General features: G+C 41.1%; 1 protein-coding gene across 5 annotated transcripts in view; it reads right to left on the reverse strand.

Annotated features, from left to right (window-relative positions):
- The window catches only part of PCSK5 (proprotein convertase subtilisin/kexin type 5), a 421805-nt gene that overhangs the window by 330374 nt on the left and 77435 nt on the right, over window positions 1-13996 (reverse strand). For all 5 annotated transcript variants that reach the window (XM_053923627.2, XM_045191544.2, XM_045191524.2 and 2 more), the window contains exon 3: window positions 6216-6329. In XM_053923627.2, the coding sequence (XP_053779602.1) occupies window positions 6216-6329 (114 nt within the window). The remainder of the gene's footprint in view (window positions 1-6215; window positions 6330-13996) is intronic.

The raw sequence follows: 13996 nt of genomic DNA on the forward strand, positions 1-13996 counted from the left end.
ACGCCACAAACTCCACCAGATTTTATTAGAGTCAAATGACAGCATAAATCATTAGGAAAATGTGTGCCAACCGGAGAAACAGCAATACCTCAAACTCTTGGAGTACTGAACGCCATCCAGTTGGCCCAGAAAGACCCATGTGGCTTAAAATCATTTTTTGCAATTACTATACTAGCTAGTTCATACTTTTTGGCAGATATGCCCCACATGCATAGCAGAACTTAGCTAATTTTCACTCTGCTGATCGACAAATGTTTTTTTATTTTCCCCTCAGAAAAACCACCCAGAGAGCTTTTATGAAATCTGAGGAAGTGCATCAATAAGGGAGCCCATTTGTTACAGCCTGGCTTTAAATAATGCATATTAAATAGGCCACCCAATATTCATCACAAAAAATTCTACTGTGCTAAGATGATGAGTTAGGAATATCAATCACACTAATTACTAGAGTCTGAAAGTCAAACAGCAAGATTTCCCAAGTCCTTCTTACTTTTTTCTCTTGAATTGAGCTTGGTTTTTAGAAAGCATGGGAAAAAAATTAAGTTATTTACTATAAACTTCTCCAAAATCATTATTAGTTCTTAACAGTTAGGCAAGAAATACCATACAATGCCACATCAATTTCTTCAAGCAATAAAATATTTATGTGACCAAAGAAATGAAAGCACTTTTCTATTAAATTTTTTCATCCACGTTGCATTTCCAGGTTATCTTCTTGGGACTTTCCTCAACAGCCCAAATGTTGAATTCCATCTATGAATGTGTGGTATGATGGTTTCAAAAAGTGTTCATCTATTCTAAATTGAACAACTCCTCCCTCAAAGAGAAGCATCCTGCCAACGAGGAGGAACTCCCATGCTGCATTTTAAATGCAGCATCTGTGCTAACTCCGCAGGGAACAACGAAGGGACACTTCAGGATAGGGTTCACAGGCAGCTCCAACCATACAGAGAGATAATGGTCCGTTCCCTCACTTGGGGGTAGATGGGCAAGCAGTTGTGGTATTCTTTAAAGTTTTGTATGTTTTAAGTATTTTATAATAACTTCAAAAACATTTAACTCCCTACATTTGCTTGATCGGCATTCCCAGACCCTCGAGGGGACCTCTTACTGAGCCTTGCCGTCTCTAGAGTCAAACTGAACTTTCTTTAGTGGGGTCAGAAAGGCCCATTGAAATCATTTCTGTTACAGAGTTCCCAAAGACCTGGTCAAATCCTCACAATCTTTCCTATCAGATATCCTTTGTCTGTGGAGCATCCTGAAAGAATATATAAACCAAGGGTATTTTCAGTCTCTGTAAGGAAAGTGATAACATCTTCTCATATTAAAGCTGCTAGCTTCCCAGATAGAAAATGTTGTCGATAAGTAAAAGGTATAAGATCAAGAAAAACAAGATAAATTGACCAAGTATGCTTTAAAATAGCCCATAAATTTAAAAGCCCTTCTTCCCCCAGCTGATAAAGGGAAGATGGAAGCCAGCTGTGTTCACAGAAACCTCACGTTTAATGTATGGGAGCACCGAGAGATCTCCAACAGGACCCCAAATCCTAGCCCCAGCAGCAACTGTAAACTTGCTAAAAACGCAAATTCCCAGATCTCTGCTGGGGGAATGCAAGAAGAGTGGGCAATAATCCCTCCAAATGATTCTGATGCCTCTAGTTTGAGAAGCAGGGATGGGCAGGTGGGAAGTCTAGCCTCTGGAGGCAGAGTGACTGGGTTCGAACACTAGGATCTTCCCCAGCTAAGTGCTGTGACGTGGACCAAATTACTTAACTTGTCTATACTTCAATTTCCTGACCTGTAAAATGAAGGTGATACTAGTTCCTAGCTCATCAAACACCGGCAATAAGATAATAATACGTGTAAAAGTTTGGCAAAGTGCTTGACACATACCAAGTGTTCGGTAGATGTGAACATTATTTTTCTCCACTATGGAGATTATAACAGATTTGCTTCTATCCCAGTTTACTCATCTATTTATTTGATTAGCATTTATTGAGTATTTACCACCTGCCAGACTTGGGCACTCGATTACACAGGATTCCTGGCTGCACGTCAGAATCACCCAGGGAATTCTGAAGAAACCCCGCTGCCTGACCCCTACTCCATAGCACAACAAGGAATCTCCGATAGTGCCGCTCAAGCTTGGCTATGTCATAAAAGCTACTCAGAATGTTTCAATGGGAGAAGCAAGCTGCAAGCAAACATTACAGCCCAAAGCCCAAGGAGCAGGTGCTCACTGTATGCACCTGATGTCAAAAATTTTAGGAGGGGTTATTTGCCTGGAAATTTCCATAGGTGCTTACACAGTGCTCTCCTGCTTTACAGATCTCCTTAGGAAGCACAAGGCATGCTTTCCTAAATCTTCAGTGCTGGCTGCCACGCCAACAACGAGTAGATGCGGATGGCTGATGCTACAAGAAGTGAGCTCTATTCCCGGGCCCTCCCTTGAAGCCTGAGCAAGCGGTTCAGGACGGAGGAGTAATTATACAGCCATCATCTCTACAACCAACTCTTGTAAGAGAGCACATTTCCCTAAATATACTGCCCAAGCCTAAAGGCTAGACATACTGGTTTCACATACCAGTCTCCAAGGGGAGGAGAGACAGGGGCAAAGCTGTTAAATTAATTAAAAGAGACACTCAGGCACACTTCATGCCATTCTTTAATCTCCATTCTCCTGTGATGAATATAGAATGACAGGACCAGGACCAGGCTAACGAGCTGAAGGCAGGACCCTATGGACACTCGTCAAGCAGCCCTCAAACACTCTGCAGAAGGGCCCAGGGCTCACAAATAGGGAGGAGGAGGAAACCGGCCCCTGGCCTCTGCTGTGTCACCAGGGCGCTCTGAAGAATGCCCGCGGGGCCTGCATCCCACCCTGCTTGGACTAGTAGCAGTTTAAAGAACACATAAAACGGAAAAAGCATGTATTGTAATTTGGAAGTCAGAGAATAATAATAAAAACCATGATGATGTATCAAGGGTTTTCAACTGTCAGGCACTGTGCTAAAGGCTTCTCATGTAGTATTTTATTTAATTGTGGTAACCAGCTTCCTAACAACCCTTGCCTCCTAGTATATGCACCCTGTGCGGTTCCTCTTGTTCAGTGAATCAGAGCTAGTACATGTGACCAATAGAATATTCCAGAATCAACTGTTGGTGACTTCTAATTAGATGACAAAGGCATCATCACTTCCCACACAACCTCTTGAATCACTTGCTCTGGGGGAAGTCGGAGCCATGTCCCATGGATGATCGAGCAGCCCTGTGATGACACCCATGTGGAACAGACCCAGCCATGCGACCAGGCCACCTCGGCAGTGACCTGCCAGCTCCATTCAGGCCTCTGCGTCTTCCAGCTGAAGCCCCACACATCACAGAACAGAGAAGCCATCAGCCCTGGGCCCTGTCTGAATGGCTGCCCCACGGAGCCCATAAGATAATTGTTTTAAAAACTAAGTTCTGTGATTTGTTACGCAGCATCGCACACTCATACCTAAGAGCTAAATACTCTTCTAGATGACGAGAGCTGAAGTGACTCAGTCTCGGGCACAGTCAGTGAAGCGGTGGGGACCTGAGCCCGCATCTGCAGATTTCAGGTTCTGGCTCCCATTCTGTCATACTACTCCTGACACATGCACACGAGGGGTGTAACCAATCTCCCACCCCTTTTATTAAGGGAAAAATAATCATTTAACAGGAATCTTTCAAGTGCTTCAGTTGTCCCCAGCACACTTTGTTCATCCTACATGGCAGCCACCACCCTGCCTTGTATTTCAGCCATTTCTCTATGGACAGATTAGAAGTTCCTGGAAAGCTGGAGTAATGTCTTCCGCACCACAGCCTTGTCAGCAGCAGAAGGGTGTCGCGTTACCGCTGTGGACTTGGCAGCTCTGTTCCACCCTCGACAGGCCAGGTGATCTTAGGCCAGTGACCTAAATGCCACGATCCTCCAATTCCTCACTCTTATAACAGGGCCAATATTAACACACATTTTTGTTTGCGCTACATCAGACAAATACTCCAAGTATTTAGCATATTGGCTAGCATACAGTACGTGCTCAATAAGTGTTATCTATATGAATTACTACCCAAATGTGTTGAAAAATATCCCACCCTTTAAGTGGCCCAACACAAGCCCTTCCCTCAAGCTATCCTCCTATGGAAAGAGAGGTTCCCAAGATATAGCAGTGGCTGCTGAGAGTGAAGAGATTTCACTCTACAGGCACTGAAACCTTTGGAGACATCCTGGCCTGCAAGAGCCCAACCTTCCCTGCTAGAGCGAGGAGAGCATCGGGAAAGCTGCCCTTTGCTTCCACCATCCAGTGGGACCTGGGCAGACAGCAATTTGGCTCTTCCTTGCAAGAAGCAAAGTAAGGCAGGGAGGGTCTCCCTCCCCCTGGCCTTCTAAGCCAGGGAAGAGGCGGATTTTGCTACTACCCTATTTCTTAATCCTATTACATTCTTATCATTTTGTCAGACAAAGCTCCTCAGCTCCTGCCAATGCTCCCTCTGAGGCCTTCCCCTGTGGTTCAGTCTTTCTTGGTCTCAGAGCTGACAGGCTGTCAAGTGTATTACTGTCCCCTCAGGTGACCTCTACTTCAAGGCTTTTTAGAGTCCCACCTCCCTTTGAAGTTAGCTTTATGGCTCCTATTTTTCTTTCTTGTGCATGAAAAAGTTTTCTGTGTAAAATTCTGTTTAGGGCCCAAAGTGTTTCCACAACCTTCTGTTTCTGGGTAAGATGAAGGAATGGGAAATTGGGGTAAATGCTGGCCACATGCCCCCCTCTCCAAATAAACACATATTCCCAGCACTGCAAGGTGCTGGGTTAAGTTCTTCGGTGGACATGGGGGATATAAGTGACTTCTCCACTATAACAGAGGGGATTTTTAGAAGTACGAATAACTAGGAAACAAAGGGCCAAGTGAAGGATGCTTTGAGCAGTAGGGACAGAGGACATGGGAGAGCAGAGGGAGGAAAAGACAGACGGATGAGGACACGGGGCAGCTGGAGCAGGGAGCCTGGGTGCTGGATGGGGGCTCTGAAGGATGGGGGGCTGCTGACCTGACGAGGTGAGGAAGGGCAGGAAGAGCACTCGGGGCACAGGAAGGAAAGTCAAGGAGGCAGGAAAGCAGCAGGCAGCTATGCAAAATGCTATGGATTCACAGAGAAGCAGGGACAAGGATTGCAAAAATTAAAGTTGATTAGGGGAAAGTGCACAGCCAAAAATTAGCATTAACAATCTTTAAAAGCCAAAAAACTAAAGGTCTTTTTGCAGATTATAGAGCAAATTGGTGACATATGGATTTCATGATTAAGAATTAGTAACATATTCTAATCAATTCCTCAGGGATCGTGAACGTAAAACTCTGAGAGTAGAGAAATGTATCTTCAAAGGAGGCAGGGTCAAGTGAACTGTTAGCTCACTCTCCTCAATATGTTAAGTAAGTTTTGCTGGAGCCACTGAACCAGCTACAGGTCAAATACCTCCCAACCAATTTTTTTTTTGTAGTCTAGTTTTAAAAACTATTACCTTAAGTGAGAAGGCACATATTAGATGATCTAAGTCAGGAATCTGTTATTTATCAGCAGTCATTTCAATGATTCCCAAGAGCCAGTATCCACTAACCAGAATGGTTTCAAGGTGGAATAAATGTGTATCAGAAATAAACACGGCGCTGGCTGGTGTGGCTCAGTGGATTGAGTGCCGGCCTGCAAACCAAAGGGTCATTGGTTCGATTCCCAGTCAGGGCAAATGCCTGGGTTGCAAGCCAGGTCCTCAGTAGGAGAACCGTGTGAGAAACAGCCACACATTGATGTATCTCTCCCTCTCTTTCTCCTTTCCTTCCCCTATCTCTAAAAATAAAAATAAATAAAATCTTTTTTTTAAAGAAACAAGTAAACACGATTATTGATAGGTCTAAGGGTATCTGCACCTTGGTACAATTTTCTATCCTCCAGCCCGATCTTAGAAAACTACAGACTAGGCACTCAAACAGAAATTCTGCAAATCCGAACTCACTTCACAGTCTCCTTACAACCAAAGAGCTAAGTTCAAAAAGGATCCAGAAAACATCGGAAGCCATCAACCATCTCAAACAGTGACTCCCTGAAACAGGAAAAAGTCCGGGGGCACTGTTTCTCTGTCTTTCAGCAGATGTTCCTGAACAATATGAAATTGGATGGCCCAGGCCCAGGCCAGGCGAGCTTACCATATACCACATGCTCGGCCACTTGGGGTCATTGAAGTAAGTAGACTGGGCACGACTGAAGTCATAATCCCTCTTGGACCGTTTTTTCACCACTTGCTGTTGGATCCACTCCACCTGCCAAGGACAAGGACATCTGGTGAGTGTTCGAGCTCCATCAGGGCTAGTGCAACGTGAGTGACAGTCTGAAGCATTTCCCATCTTGAGTCAATGCTGTTTAAGTCACAGGCTTCATCTGACCACTAGAATCTCTGAGGCTCTCTAAAAATCTAGTTCTATTCTATTGTAAGTGGGTAGGCTTTTTTTTTTTTTTTTTTGGTCTTTTGACAGATCATTCATCTCTCTCAATAATATGCTAACCTTTTAGTCCTTTCAGAAAGCACGCACCATTCACAATTTATTGCAGATTGATAGTGTGGATTTTTAAGGTAATTTTTTCATTCTTACTTTACACTAAAGGTCAGCCAACTTTTTCTATAAAGCTCCAATAATAAATATTTTAGGCTTTGAGATCATATGATCTCCGTTGCAACTACTTATTCTGACACCGTAGCGCCACAGGCGATGTACAAATGGATGGGAGTGACTGTGTTCCCAATCAAACTTTACACACAAAAACAGGTGGTGGGCTGGATCCAGCCCAGAGGCCAGAGTTGACGGTCCCTGCCTCACACTGGGGACCATCAAAAATTTTACACTTCAAAAATTTTACATGCTCTGAGATTAAACATCAAATTTAAAAGTCATCCTGGGATCAAATGCTCTAGGATCACAAGTTTTCAAAAACTGGCCTTCTACAACATAATGTGGTGGGAAAAGTACCAACCTGGGGAATCAGAAAACTAAAGCCCTAGACCTGTCTCTGGCACAAAGTTGGAAAAGTCACTCAATTTCCTGAGCCAGAGGCTCCTTGCTGGCTCTAAAATTCAATTCAAACACACTATATTTGAGAACGTCTTAATATTTAGCTGCAACTTTTACTTGAACAAAGAACCTTGAACTTTGAGTTTCACACAGGACTGTAACCTCAATGGTAGAGTATGAATGGGGGTGTTTTTAAAAGTAGGTAATCATTGTGTCACCATAAATATAAACAGGTTCCATTTTGAATAGAGCGTCTCAAGGGTAGTGTCAGCCTGGTGGCATTCTGTAAATTGTTCCTAAACTTTCTTTTGATTTCTTCTGGTCATCGCTAATTTAGTCACAATAGTCTAAAATGTTCTGTTCCACCATTTATCCCTACCTCGTCACAAAGGAATGACAAATTGGGAGGATGGGGAGACGGGCTTCGCAGTGTATCCACACTGTGAATCCATGCCCACCCATTCAGTAAAGATTTCACAACCTCTCTTGCGTAATTGATTGAAAATTACTGGAGGAGAAGGGATACTAAGAATCCGGCTAACAAACTGAAAATGCCTAACTGTAAATAAGATAGCAAAGGCCAAAAGCCAAACTAATAAATTTCTATGATTCTCATATTGAGAAATGTATTCAACAGGAATACTGGCAAACAAGATGAGTTTAAACAGTGCATTCCTAACAAAGCAAACTGAATCACATGGCTTCCTAAATAAACAGAAATCTATTTATGATTAGGATCACAGCTAGGCATCATATATGTGCCTGCTTTGATAGGTAATTTAAGCAAAATTAGTACAGAAAAAAAGCCAATCAATGAAAAATAGTATTCTGGAAAACAGAAGTTTTTCTGATCCTGTCTTAATTAACCTAGACCCAGTGACTCTCTGGCCCCAAATCATTCTGCACAACACACACACGTGTACACACACGCACATATACACACATGCACACACGTGTACATGCATGCGCATGTACACCCCCACACACTGGGTGAAAGGTATCACGTGTTTTTCTTCAAACTACTGGACAACAGTTGTCCCGAAAGCTAACAGAAATATTGTTTTTTCTTTAACTGAAGAAACTACTTTCTAGGAATTCCACAGAAACTGATGTGGCATTACAAAGGAGTATAAACTTATTTTTAATGAAGACAGTAATTTTTAAGTGACTGTGTTTCTAAGGATATAGGGGAAAAGCCCATTTCCTTCTCAATCAGAGTGGAACAGCAAGCATGGGCAAGCAAGCACATTTCTATTTCCAGGAAACATTTTACTCTCGTGATTTCAATCTTTACATGGTTGAGTTTCACTCACTCATTCATTCAAAAAAAAGCAATAATTGCCATTTCTGTACCAGACACTGTAAATATAAAGATGAGTAAGAATAGTATTTGCCTTTGAAGGACTTAACATTTTACCAAGGAATATTTAGCATGTGTCCCACAACTCTCCGCTTCATAAGAACGAAATTACCATCGTGACTGGCGTCCGGCGCAGGCCCTACTACTGCATTAGTTAGACCACGTATGAAAACCTGGACTATGCCAATTACGCCTGCCATCCTTCGATTACTGTCCGTAAGACGTATCCCAGTAAGACTGAACCGCTTCATATTCGAGTGCTCGGTAAAGAAGGCTGCAGATCCGTTTCGACAGAACGCTTTGCAAACTAACCCTAGACTGGCAGCAGGCCTTTCCTAACAGAGCCTCTGTCAGCTCCAGAACTGCCAGCACATGTGTGTCCATAAACCAGAAAGTGTCAAATCTCCCCCAGTGTGGACTCACTAAAGAGCCTGTTGGAGGTCAGGGCGAGTCGATACTGAAGTGGGAGCGGATAAGTTTCTACAATTACGCTTCACAATGCACCATACCCTAGACACACCACACACACAGACAGACAAACGGTCCAAGTACGTGTGAAAACCAAGAGGCAGCCATTTCCTAGATGAACTAGGCATACTAAAATAGAACCAAATATCTTACCAAACAGCATCTCTTCTGTAATTTTACCAAACAGAAATGCTTATTTACAGGGCTCGGTGGCTGGAAGGTGGTACAGCAACTTGGCATCTAGCTTGGACTGTAAGTCGCTCTGTCTGATCACAGGCCGACAGCACTCAAGAAAAGTACAGTGGGGGTATTTTTAGAGTCGGATACCATGTATTTTGCCTCCGTGTTTTATGAGTATGTATATATAGCCCTACAATTTTTGGAAAGCGGGAAAAGCACCTCTTGGAGCGGAAGGTTTCTATGACTGGAAAGACCATATTTATATTTTTAAACTACTACCCATATGTCTGTCCTTGAGCACTTTAAGAAAAAGCTCGGAAGTAATGCAATCTACAGATTTCATTTCTTGCCAAGAAGCCCAATGCAAAGAAAAGGCACTTGGAAATTCAGTTTTACAAAACTACGGTCAGTGCAGGAGAATAAAAAAACTGTGTACTTTCCCTCACTGGTTTAACTTCTAAAAATGCGATTTTCTCTATATTACAAAACCGTAGGTAACCTGGAATATGAAAACCAGGCGAGCTTTGAAATCTCCAGTCTATCCTCCATTAACTTCCACAGACATGTGCTAGTTGGTTGAGGGCCATTCCTGCCTTCACTCACAGAGCTCTCCCTCCTCCCTACACGGTCCAAGTGGACATCAGGCATTTGCCTCTCCAGAATCTTTGCTGAAGACGTTCCCGTTCATCAGATTTCACTTGTCAAGGAAAACACGTGAACTGGTAATTATGGGAAGGCTACCCCCACAATCTTAGCGGAACTTATACATCATTATTTCGGAATTTACCAGCTTTCTGATACCATGTACATGGGGAAGGCAATTTGCCAGCAATAGGGAGAACATGATCACATGAATATACAAGTTATTATGTAAATATCATGAGAAAGACAAATACTGCATGGCATCACATGTGGAAACTGAGGGGTAGGGAATAAGGGAGAGCGGGAGAGAGGGCACAAACGTACAGGTACGGGCGAGTTCTGAGGCTCTAATGTATAACACAGCGACGACCGTTGGTGATACTGTCTTATATAATTGAAATTTGCTGAGAGTAAAACAAATATGTTCTCACACATACACACACACACACAATAAATATGGGAGGTGACGAATATGCTCATTAAGTAGCTGGGGGAATTTTTACACACGATGTGTGTATGTGTATGTATGTATCAAATCACCATGGTGTGCACTTAAAATATCTTACAACTTTATATGTCGATTACACCTCAGCAAAGCTGACATTTAAAAAACATTATGGTACCCCTTTAAAAATGTGTCCCACAGTGAGGAGGGGTCAACCTTTTAGATATTAAATTATATCAAAGCTAATGATTAGAATATACTCTGGGAGCGACTATCTACAGATATATCACGACATGGAATGGAAAAGTAAAAAAACCGACCCCCAAATGTGTAAGGACATAACATACGATAAGGGTGCCATCCTAAGTCAGTGGGGAAAAGCGAAGTACTTCATAAATGATGGCAGAACAGGAACCAACTGAAGAGGAAAAAATAAAACTGAAACTATTCTCACATCTTACATCAAAATCAATTCCAAATGAATCATATTTAAATGTAAAAGTAAACCAATAAAACCATGAATGTACCATGAAAAATATGGGAGATTTTAAAAAATAAGAGCGAAAAATACTTGTCTAAGTATAATAGAACCCTTCCCCCCAAAAAGTGATTAAGAAAAACTAATACATAATCAACTACATAAAAAATAAATTTGGCATGGCAAAAAAACTTCAAAAGCAAAGTAAAGGAAAAACCAGGGAAATGTTTACAGTTTCTACCTTGGACAAAAGGTTATTTTCCTAATATATAAAGAGTTCCTAAAATCAATACGGAAAAAATTCAATTGGAACACAGGCTGACAAGGTAAACCAAGTTTCTTGAACACAGAAAAATATGCCTGACCTCATGCATGTAAAGACAAAATCAAAGCAATACTACACTAAGATAATACTTTTCAAATATGAATAATCTAAATATTGATAACACAGTTATAGAGAAGGGGTTAGAAAATCGTCATTCTACAGTAAAAGTGATGGGAATGTAAATCTCTACAACACTATAGAGAATAACTGAATTATATGTACAGAAGTCTAAAAGAAGTAATTCTGCCAAAAGAAATGTATCCTACATATTTATTTACACATGTAAATAGGCAATGTTATTTACAGAAGCACTGGTAGCAAGAACTAAAAGTTGTAAGCAACCTGAATATATATTGATGGGGATTACCTAAGTAACAGCCTATCAGTACAATGCAGCACATTGCAATCATAGAAGACAATGGAATGGCCTTTCTGCGCAGGCAGAGAGTAGTGTCCATGATGTGGTCAGTTAAAAACACAACAAAGGAAGGCACAAACAGTCTATATGGGATACTACAATGTTTGTATCTCTCTGAAGTGATTATACGCAATAAACCCTAAAAACACTGGTGCTTGCTTTCTGAGGGAATAATTAGGTGACTGGAATAGGAGGGAAACCTTTTACTACATACCCTTTAATATGTTGTTACTTCTGAATTATGTAAATATGTCACCTATAGAATTTAAAATTTCTTTTAATTTAATATATCCATTGGTTAAATCCCATCATGTAATCCAATGATTTCAAATGTGACAAAATGTCTGTATTATAACACACTTTTAGAAAAGCAGTAATGAGAAAAATACGATATAAAAATGTGTCATAGATGGTTTTACATTGTGTTCTAACATCACAATTATTGAGAAGAGATGGATATACAAAAAGTGGTTGGAATTCGGGGAACTTGGTTTATAACCTTACAGTTGCTACCAGACACCTGTGTGACCTTGTAAAGTCTTTGTAGGCTTCTTTTATCTGTAAAATGAGAGAAAACAGACTAAACATGCTGTCTCGTCTCTTTCTTCTAGCCTTGAAGTTTTATCTATGTGGTCTCTTCTCTGAGTTGACCAGGAGTAGAAAGTGTGTGCGAAATGCCATAGAGAAGTGAGGCAGGTGCTCCAGTTGATAAATGATCTTAAATAACTCTGTGAAGAAGCAAGATTAATATTTGGAAAGGAGAGTAGTACATTATATTACTCCTTTTGTGATTTGAATGAAGCTGTTGCCAGGAAGTAAAATATGAGATTCCATGTTTCATATTTTTTTTATTAGATTTGAGAAAATGGGGGAAAAAGCATAAAGAGATTTCTCCCTCTATTTTCTTTTCTGAGAACAAAATAGAGTGGCCCTGATTGAAAAAATAAAAATAAAAAACAGCCCTGGCTGGCGTGGCAAACCGAAAGTTCACTGGTTTGATTCCCAGTCAGGGCACATGCCTGGGTTGCAGGCTCTAAGCTCTTCCCCTGTCGGGCAGTTTGCAGAAGGCGGAAGGCAACCAGTTGATGTTTCTCTCCCTTCCTCCCTCCCTTCACCTCTCCTTAAAATAAAATAATTTAAAAAAAAGAAGTATGAGTTAACTGAATAACAGCCATGTACTTTTTGCTATAGGAGAGAAAAAGGACGGTGAAGACAATTTAGTGCCAACAAGGTTCCCCCAAGCCCTAAAGGTGAAGCCCACATAGCCTAATAGTTTTCTAAAATTCTGGTCAAGAAATCAAAATTAATCAGTGCAAGAATCAGAGAACCTACGAAAAGTATGCATTTAGATGACAGTAGTGCTGAGAAACCTGCTCCATCTAGAAACTGGTAATTAGTGAGTTAGTAAGTACTGGCACTGTGACTTGAATCCCTCTGTTTGACATCGCTCTTTTTAAAGGAAACAAAAACTGTAGTTGTTTGAATGCTGCCTACTTTAGTTAGCATCCTGTAACAAAATGAGCACTACTTTCTATTTGATGGAAAAGTTTTCCTTGATTTGCTTGATAGACACTTTGAATCCTATTTAATGACTGCACACATCAGACCCTTAGATCAGAAAGTCATCTAGTCAGGAAAATGAGAAATCATAATCTTTGAAAGGTCACTGCAAAAAAAGTTTTAAAATAAATACCACATGTATGTTCCGAACAGTAAAAGAGAAGACCATACATGCTGAAGTGGAGAGCTTTAACTGCCACAAAATTGTATAATTCGTTGGCTGTCTCCAAGAGAACCAAAATTTTAGAAATGTGTCATCAATTTAATCTTGTTCCATTTTGTTTAGTGAAGAAACTCCTAGCATTATTGTTCTAACTGTATTACTTACTTTCAGAGAATTAAAGTCATATTTCTCCCCTTAAACTATTCCACAATGCTCTGCATGCTTCTAAAACTTTAATTTCCCAATTTGTTGCCTGTTCCCCCCCCCCACTTCTAGTAATATGATGCATAAACGGGAAAAATAAATGGTTACATACAATTAAAGCAGTAAAATGTATTCCCCACCCTCAAGGCCCTTTCTTTCATCTGTCTGTTCACTCCAAAAAAAAATTACATTGAATACCTACTATGTGGCAGGCTGCTCCGGAAGCTACTGAACCACCAATTTCCTGCCTTCCAGTAGTTTGCATTCTAGCAGGAGCTAGAGAGTAAGCATGTGAATATATAAGATTTATATAATAGACTTTCAGAGTGTTAAATGGTGTAAAAAGTAAGTAATGTAAGGAGGTCAAGAGTGATTATGGAGGAGTAGGCTATTTCAGGTAAGGTGACAAAGAAAGGCCTCTTTGAAAGATGTGATATTTTAATAGAATCCTGAATCATAAGGAACCAGCTACCCAAACATCTTAAAAGAAATAGTTCATAGGCAACAAGGGTAGCTAATGCAACAGCCCGAGAATGACCACATCTTCATTTTTGTCTGTAGCTCATCCATGGGCCACCAGATGCCTATGGCATTCCCTCAAGGACTAGGGGTGGGTGTATGAGGATGGTATTTCGCCCTCCAGTGGATGGATGAGAAGAGACACACACAAATCAGGG

The sequence above is a fragment of the Desmodus rotundus genome, chromosome 1 (assembly GCF_022682495.2).
Source record: "Desmodus rotundus isolate HL8 chromosome 1, HLdesRot8A.1, whole genome shotgun sequence".
In the NCBI taxonomy this organism is placed as follows: Eukaryota; Metazoa; Chordata; class Mammalia; order Chiroptera; family Phyllostomidae; genus Desmodus; species Desmodus rotundus.